Consider the following 9868-nt stretch of genomic DNA (forward strand, 5'->3'; position numbering starts at 1 on the left):
CAAATATGAATGGTATTAAAATGTTATAGTAAAACTAATATTAAAATAATGGGGGGAAAAAAACGTATCTTAAGCTTGCAGAATAACATGAGTGGTCTTTGAACGATTAATTGCCGCTTTGAGCGATTACGTAATTGTGGCATCCATAATTGTAATCACGATTAGAAATTTGATTAATTGTGCAGCCCTAGCAGCAATAGTACAAATGACATGGCAGTGTCTTATACTGAGTACAACCAAGTATTCGCATATTTTAAGACACTTGAAAACAATTATATTTATGACGTGGCTTAATGCACAAAATTCCACCAAAGTTGGCTGTTTTTAATATCACCATAACAGACACCCTCTTGAATCCATTTAGTGACATCAAGCATGTCATTGTTAACGCCACACACTCTTAAATCGTCTGTCGAGCTGCCGTAGATGATTTATTCTGTCTGTAATGAGCTATAGAAGTGTATACTGTGTGCACTGGTGTGTTCAGCCCGAGAAGCCGTAAGTAGTCGAGCTTCCCACAGGACCCAGAGAACTGAACGCGCTCGCAGTAATCATATCTCTGGCTCGTTTCAACGCTGTCAAATATTCCCGCCCTGCCCTCTGCTCACCTCATTCTCACCCATCAAAAAATAACATTACATCACCGAACCCCCAGGAGCTAAACCTTACACCGTTTAAACACAAGCCACGAGAAAACTAGCCTTTTGTTGAGGTCTGCACAGAGAGAAAACACTGCAAGTCAAGATTTGTGAGGTTTGACAGACGTTTAGAAGATTGAGTTTTATAATTGTCATCATATGCTTACAGATGGTAGCAATAAAAAAAACATCACACAGTGTTAAAACCAATAACTAAATGAGCTCTTCATTTTTATATTTCAGTTTTTACAAAGCCAGTGAAAGCTTTGCAAAAACAACATTTAAAGAGCTTGTTTATTATAGAAATGTTAAAACTAAAATACTGTAAAAATAATAATAATAATTATTATAAAAATAAAATGCAGTGTCAAAACCAATAACTAAATGAGCTTCTCCTTCATCAGTCGAAAAAAAGGAAAACTAATTTATTATAGAAATGTTTTAACAAAAAATAATGTAGAAAACAATCATACAGTTTCTGTTATTTCGGTTTTTAAAAATAATTTTGCTTATTATATATTTTTTTACAACTAATAATTTAATATTCAAAAAAATAAATATTATAAAAAATAAAAATAAATAATATTATCTAGCTATTAGCTCTTAAGACATGAATGCATTGCTTTATAAACATATTAATAAAAAACTAAAAATATTAATAAAAATAAAATAAAATAAAATAAAATAAAAAAGAAGTTAATGAAAATTGGAACTATTTAATACCAAATAACAGAGACACTTAAAAGCACTCAAACTCCAAATTACCAGGTTTTTTTGGAAAACAATTATAAATAAAGAAAACAATTTTCAACAGTCAATGTGAAAAGCTTTTCACTCATAAAAACAAAACTGAAAAAATGTGCTTGCAAAGAAAAATCTATCCAGAATGGAATAAACAAAAAAACAACAACAACACACAAGCCACTGAGTGCATAAACATCTTCCATTAGGAGCTTTCTGAAGTTAACGACTATTCGAATGCAATGTAAAATCTCTGACAGGCGCTCAAACCCTCGTACTCCTCAAAAGCAGAGCGCCGCTACGGTGCCTTTGTCAACGCTGGAGGTTCAAGGTGGTGTCAAAGAACAAACTCTGACATTCAGCAATTAGATGCTTTGACATCATTCTGAAGTTCCAAGAGATCCAAGAATTCCGCTTCCAGAGAGACGAGTCTCCATGTGTCAGAAACACTGAGACGAAACCAAAGAGGGGGAAAAAAAAGAGATGTATTTGCATGGCTCCTTTCAAGTGCTGGCTGGGTTATTTCGCCGTGAAGAATAATGACACGAGAGTTTGCGTGGTATCGGGTCCATGTGAGCCAACTGAACTGGCTGGAATTGTCTGAGAGTGTATTTCTGGAAAACCATTTGGTGCCAAGTTCTTTCTAACACGATTCTGTGCTGCACGCTTCAAAGATCACAGACGCTCAGACAAGACACTGCCATTGTTTCATCAGCGTTTAAAAACACGTGTATTGCTCGATTTCTGTTTAGAACCTGTTTTAAAACTCATATCCGATTACATTAAAAAAGCATTTTTAAAACTGCATGAATGTGGTGCATTTAAATAAAACGCAATGCTAAAAATCTAACTAAAGCCATTAGAATTATACGCATGATAAAAAAATAAATAAAATGAGACAACTGTATTTTTCGTACTCTATTTGATGGATAAATATAGCTCGAAAAATAGCACAGCCATAAAAGTCCATGCATTACAGCAATTTTACCAAGGTAGACCATAAAAACACAGTCAAGATAACACACAAAAAATTAAAAAGATTATAAAACACACCAAATTTTTTATAAATTGTTTAATGCATTAATATTAGTAATCTGCATAAAAATGATTCCATTAATCTAACTGTGTGCAAACTTCTGCATTAATATCAAATGTGCGGTTTGTGTTTATCATCGTTTTTACAGTGATTCTGAACAATGTGTCTAAACTACAACACATACCATAGAAAGATGACAGTGTGAACCTGCACAAAGACTATAAAATCCACCTATATGCAACACACACAAGCTTCACACAGACACATTCTTCAGACAAGAAAGAAAATATGACTGGAATGAAAGCGAATAGAGAATAGCACCATTAAAATACGGCGATGTCTCAGACGTTTGGACTAAAACGTTTGGACCTTCTGCAAGAAGAAGAACACTGGAGCTGTTTAGATTTCCCTCTGCGTCCATCGTTCCTTTATATCCCAGTAAAAACACAGCGGGGTCAAAGGGTCGTGTCGTGACCCAGGGCCGCGTCCTCCCCTGCAGATGGGAGGAACTGTAAAAACACACTACAGACTCACTGACAGGACTCAATGTGATCTTGAGCTTAAAAAAATGGATATTTCAGCTGCGAAACTATATGAAATTTACCAAACACAATCAGATCTTTACTCACTTGTAATGTTACATTGTTACCTTAACCTTATTTTTATATATATATATATATATATATATATATATATATATATATATATATATATATATACAAATAGCTAAATTAGTTATTGTGTAAAAATTATTAGTTTATATATATATTCGACTATAAGCTTTTAAGCCACAAGAGTGACTGAGAAAGTAAGCATGTTTAAATCACATGACTACATATTTATAATCTTTAACTTTTTTTATTTGTTTTATGCATTTTGACCACATAATTCTGCAAATCTCAGTTGAACATGCATCTTTACATTGTCTGATGCACTGTTCCTTTAAATGAGAACATAGAGTTTTCTTGTTTTAAACAGAAATGCTGACAAAATGCAAAATAAATTCCTTTGGTGAGTACATAATACTACCAGCTCCATTTACTGGGATCATAATAGAATTTATGATAGAATAAAGAGTATGCGATTACTAAAAAGTATTAAAAGAAACACACCTATTACTTATTTTCCAGTTTATAAATTTATGTTTCAATTTTACAAAGTATTTACAAACATGCTCAAAAGAAAATTTTTAGGCGATTCGATTTTATTGCAATTTTAGTAAAAGAGGTTGATCTGTAAATTCTGCAGATCTGTTTTCAGCAATAACTCTTAGCTTTCCAGTCCTCCATCGTGTTAAACACACACTCGGCCAAACATCACTCCTTCACCGGCATCTCCTCAGACGCCAAACAGAATAAACACGATTCATGAGCGATTTTGATTCCTGCAGGATTTCAAAACAAATAAAGTTAACAACCGTTCAACTCGGTATGTCTGCGGATTTGCCTCTTAAAACACTGAATGACTGAAGAACGAAGCGAAATGATGATAAACATTCAAAATCGGAAACACTTTTAGACTCGACCAACGTAGAAGTCTTTGAATCCATCTATAATTCCTACAAAGAGGTTTCCTGAATATGATAAACATCCAAGGAACGGGGCGTACACTTTCTAACAAACAAACCTCACTCCGTGTCTTTACGACCTGTCTTTCAGAGCTGACGGTCGCTTCATATTTTTGCAGAAAAAGGGCAAAGAAGAGCAGAGCAGTCTGGGATACGTCCACGTCGCTCCACGCTCGAACTCTGCATGAACTCACAAAACAGAAAAAGAAACGGCAGGGAGTAAAACTCCACACATAACTGCGTCACTCCCCTCTCGGACGCATAGCAGGCCGCAGAAGCCCCCCGCTCTGCTCACAGCTCCAACTCAATGAAAACCTCATCGCCAACCATCACGGCGGAAGAGACGGAGACAGAATAAACAGAGATGAGAACCACCCACGGCTTCACAGCTGGAACAGAGCAGTCAGAGAGATAATGAGAAAGAAATCTGCTTTATCCTCCATCTAGTCCTTTTTATTTCATGCACTAATGACTGTGAAACACGCTGGAACCCTTTCCACATCAAACCGCCGAGCGATAGCGTCTCAGTATCTCACCAGCACACATCCATCCTCTCTCGGCTGGAGAAAAACACACCAGACCACAAACGTCACCTTTGACCCCTTTCTCAACATCTACTCTGACATCCACAACGTTTTTAATCATTGCAACGGCTCCACAAAATGAAACGAGGTTTCCCTCCAAAAAATGCACAAACACAATGTTCATTCATCGCTGTAGCCAAACACAACTAAATAAACATTTCAACTAAGCAACTTATGGCAGCTTGTAATTTAATTCTGCTCTTTCCTAAGCAGAACGTAACAGGAGTTTTGCACAAAAACAAGCCCAACACAGCGCAAGAGTAGTAAAGATGATTTAGCAGTCAGAGGTCGAAGAAGCTGAACTTCTACAGACGTTTCCCTTCATTTCCTCACAAACCCACATTTACCGACTGAAATCCACGCTATACAACATCCAATGAACGATGCAGAAAAACAGCATGCAACTACAACACAACACTGTTTCCAATTAGAAGATTTTTTTATGAGAGAATTTACTTAACTAAAAATGTCATGGCATGTGCGAACCATTAAAAGACAACAATTTGCTTTCGACCAGACACTGAAAAACAAATGCTCTTGATCTCCAACAAATATCCAGTGTTTAAAAAAAAACAAAGCTTTTTAATTTTAAATTTTTTAAAGCAGAGCATGGCTTGCCTGTTTTTTCTTTGACTTCACACAGGACGTTGAAGAGCGCTGGCTTCATTCTGTGGCAGTTGAGAGCATGTTTTCTGAAACACAACACAAGGCCGCGGTGAGCGTCTGAACAGACGAGATTTCACTCCACTAGCAATGACTTCTTTATCTGTCTGTTGCCTGAACGTACAGTGATCGTGGTGAAATGAAAAGCACACACTGACCTGAGCAAACCCATGCTAGTCTCTCTTTATCATATTTTGCATGCATACAGTATACATGTTAACCAAATTCTATTATTAACTAGCAGTATTTCAAAAATTTATCATTTATATTTTTGTATCTTTGCATGTATTGTAATATTTTAAAGATTTTTTTATTGAACACACCGATATGCAAAAACAATTAATTAATGTATTCAAACAGTTAACAATAGTATGTAATAATTCAGTATTATAATAATAATACTCCTGGAAAATAATAATGTAGTAATGGAGTGATTATATTTTTTAAATATTAATGAACCCAAATCATAACACTGTATTTGCAAATATCTCTGAAGTACACAGGAAAAAAAATACACAAAATGATCAAATATATTTGAGTTAACTGAATTAAAAACCTCTGTTCAGAGCAATATTCATCCTAAAGGGACACGCTCAGACGTGCGATACGAGTCTCACAGCTGTGTCAAATTCTATCTTGGCATCTGTTCATTTCTATTGACAAAAAATGAGCACTGCATGTCAGAAAAATACACTGATGTCTGTCACTACACACCACAACAGCGACTGTGTTATCAGTCCATTTCTGGATGCCTATTTAGTCAATAACTCCTAATCTGCAGGTATATATTTGCTATATATCCAATTATCATATTTGCTAATATCCAATTTTCATAAATATATCAAACATCTAAATTACATATATTGACTGAACTGTATTTTTTTTTTTGCTAAAATCCCTCACTTACTTGCTGCAGTTACTGTTACTAGAATATAACTATTTTTAAAAAACCACTTGATAAGTAAAAAGTGAATGAGGCGCCAACTGACATAAAAAAACTAAAGTTGATGCAGTAGATTCTAGAAAGAGATCTCATATTAATTTATTAAGAATTACAGTTTTTTCAATAACTGTAGTAGTGTTTGTTATTTATCATAATTTGACAAATCTTTAATTAGCTTACTTAAAGTTTTTTATAGCGTTGTTCAAGTAAATTATATATTTATTTAAATATGTGTAAACAAAGTATATATTATTTATTAATATATAGAAATTTACAAACGTTTCATTGTTATACACATTATTTTTCATTTCTATATTTAAGCAATTAATACATATATATATATATATATATATATTGCACTGTATAAAAAGTGCAAATGCATTCTTTTTCTATCTTTTCTATCTTTCTTTTCAATCTTTTTCTATTAGCATGTTTTTATAATTAATTAATTTAATAAATATTGTTTGTAAAAAGTGTATCTTATTTTATACTCTGATTAATCAAATGTCAACGGCGTCTTGAAGATAAAAAGTCTGCATGAATATTCCAGATCTTCGGTTGTGATGAGTGACAGCTCACCTGGCCTGCGCCTCGTCCAGACTCTGGTCAGTGATGGTCATGATCTGGTGTAAAATGTCTCCAATGTCCTGCTTCCTTCCGTCTCCGTCAGTGGCTCCGGTGTTGTCCGGTATGTGCTGGGACAGGCCCGGGTGTACGCTCATCCCGACGGCCGTATGAGCGTGCATCAGGCGCGGCTGCTCGTCCATGTCGGCCCGCTCCGGTCCTCAGGTCTCGCTCCTGTCCAGCTGCGGCGGAGATTCCTCTGGCAGTCTCTCTCCAATTTGTAAGCACAATCCTCTTGAGCTCACTCACTCACAGCTCGAGCCACTATCAGCCCTTTAACCACTAAACTCACCGGTGAGTGTGAGTGTGTTTGTGTGCTGTCCTTAATCAGGTCCCGCGTGAAGGCAGTGCTTCTTACACTCGCGCGTTATTTCACTGTTTCATCCCGCTGCTTTTGTTACATTGTAGCGCTCTCAGAGCTCAGAGACTCTGCGATGCTTTGCCCCCGCCCACACACTCTGATTGGACGCAGGGACCGCGTAGCCCCGCCTCCGCATGTCTCTCAGTGCACGTCAATCAATGCGCAGGGAAGATGAAACGCGGGATCGCGCCTTCTTTCTCTCCATGTTTATCCGCTGCACATGTGTTTTTTGTTCATATTTCTGATAGAACACATGTATTTAGAAAGTACGTCCTGGGTTTTCTATCATAAAAAAATATCTGGGGGTGTGAGCATATGCAAATATAATACTGGCTCACACAATTTTATATTATTTACATTAAATAATATAATTTATGGATCGAATATTCCATTAACATTGTTGTATTTAAATACTAAAAATAGAGTAATGTCAAATAGTATTACAAACTATGTGAATTATATTTGAAACATTTACATTTTTATTGGATATTTATATAAAATAGCAATCATATTTTCCATTTTAATAATAAATCTTAGCAACAAAATATAATATTATATTAACATATTCTATTAATTTATATTATGATATATCAATATCACAATTATTTGTAATTCGTTTTGTGTGTGTGTGTGTGTAATAAGCATAAAGCACTATTAAAACACTTTTAAAACACTATTAGCACTATTAAAACTGATTCATGTTTATTTATTTGTGTCATTTGCAGTAGTATGATCATAAAAATCTAAATAAAAATTTATGTTTTCATTCATTCAATACAATACAACAAAAATTAAATATGTAAAATATTACAATTAAAAAAAAACTATATGAACAATATCAAATCTATTTATTGTAATTTAATTTATTTATTTGTGGTAGGAACTCATTGGACACATTTAATATGAGGGAAATTGAAGGGGGTGAGATATACTGATGTTTCGAACACAAGCTAAATCACCGAGTCTGACGTCCAGGGTCTGTCTCTCTTTCCCTTTTGACCAGTGATAGACCTTCATTTTCTCTCCTCGACTCCATCTCAGTTTCCAGCCCGCTGCCAAGGAACAGATATATTTCACCAAGGTGTAAAACTCCCAATCAAAACAATCGACCCTGTCCTTCATCTGTTTCAGTTATTACCCAGTTAATGTGCTTAATTCAGGATTAATGATCGAATGATTCTATCCTTCACTTCAGTCCCAATGAATAATGCTGACTCTTTATATTTTTCATACTGATTTTGTCTTTTAATTAAAGCAGTAGCAAAGTGTTTCTGAAATGCATTGAATTCAATGATTTTATTTAAACGTCTTGTTTGAGCACAGTGCATTGATATGTTTTAATGCTCAGTGCAGTGCTGGGTTTTGTCAGGTATGTTGAAGCAGCACGCTTGACTGTGTTCGCTTGGGTTTTTCTAATGTAATCCAGTGACCCATGGTGCGCAGCCAAGCAGCAGGGCCTCAGTGTGTGTGACCAGGCTGAAAAGTGCCTTCCAGGTCTGAAGCATCCACTCTAGTGCTCCTGCCACTGGGAAAGAGGGGGAGGTTACACACACACACACACACACTCGATCCACTGTGTATGATTGAGAGATGCCTGCTTAACTCAACCGAGAACATCCAGCAAATCCCTGAGTGAAAAATAAATGTAAGACACTTCAGGCTAGTTTCCCTGTTCCAAATTGAGCAGCGACCCTCTGGCTAAGAGACGGATTTCTTGGAATGTATTTGGAATGACTTTGCAGACAGTCCCCTGGTTGTTCTCTGTTTATCCTTAGTTTGAGTTTGTAAAAGGACAGCTCTGTACCTGTGCGTGCTGCGATGGCGTCTCTGTAGTGTGCATCTCGCCATCTGCCAAGTGTTATAGGAATCCCTGAGAGATAGCATGAGAGACGGTCACACTGTCCAAACATCTGTCCTGACCAACGCACAGCTACACATTAGCTCATCAGATAGATCTAACCAGCGTTCAGACTCCGCACACTTCATGGAACATTATAATTGTGGGTTAAACTGGAAATAAAGTGCTTGCAGTTTTGGGCCTTGTTTTTAAGCTTTTTCACTTTGGAAATATTTTAGTGATCGGAATCATCACAAAATTATTACATTTGAATAGTTATTAAATTATTAATTGTAGTTATAGACATTTTAAGAAATGAAATCATGAAAAATGAATGCATTAGAGTTCAACCGCACGGTCACAATGTGAATATATAATCTTGCATAATAAAGATACACTGTTAAAAATAAAGGATCTCCTTTAGCATTCCACGAAGAACCGTTTACATTCTTTAACAAAGGTTCTTTATAGTGGAAAAAGGTTCTTTTAGATTAAAATGGTTCTTTTAAGAACTGTTCACTGAAATACTTATTTTATGGCATCACTGCGAAAATCCCATTTTGGAACTTTTATTTTTTCAGATTGCAGCAAAAAAAAAAAAAAAAAAAATTAAATTAAAAATAGAATTATTAAAGGAGGAAAAAATTATTTGTGTCCAATTTTGATGCAAACCCTTGTGCTCTGCTGGAAATCATTAATCTAATTTGGTGTTCGCGGTCACAAATGACCAGCATTATGCTATATTATCACCAAATCTTGTTTTCTTTTAACTAGCACATTTTTTTAATTTACTTCATTTTGTAGCTGATTGGTCATAGGCCTTAATTATGTGAGTTAATGCACCTCAGTTTTTAGTTAAAAGAACATTATTTGT

General features: G+C 35.4%; 1 protein-coding gene across 2 annotated transcripts in view; it reads right to left on the reverse strand.

The window, feature by feature from the left end:
• The window catches only part of LOC132152200 (pre-B-cell leukemia transcription factor 1-like), a 73422-nt gene extending 66207 nt beyond the window's left edge, over positions 1-7215 (reverse strand). The window contains exons 1-2 of one of the 2 annotated variants that reach the window (XM_059560988.1): positions 6752-7215; positions 5185-5258 (exon numbers count right to left, since the gene is read on the reverse strand). In XM_059560988.1, coding sequence (XP_059416971.1) covers positions 5185-5258; positions 6752-6939 — 262 coding nt within the window. In that variant the 5' untranslated portion in view covers positions 6940-7215. The remainder of the gene's footprint in view (positions 1-5184; positions 5259-6751) is intronic. The other variant, XM_059560989.1, reaches the window with a different exon arrangement.
• Positions 7216-9868: the final 2653 nt, after the last annotated feature.

This window comes from Carassius carassius, chromosome 10 (genome assembly GCF_963082965.1).
Source record: "Carassius carassius chromosome 10, fCarCar2.1, whole genome shotgun sequence".
In the NCBI taxonomy this organism is placed as follows: Eukaryota; Metazoa; Chordata; class Actinopteri; order Cypriniformes; family Cyprinidae; genus Carassius; species Carassius carassius.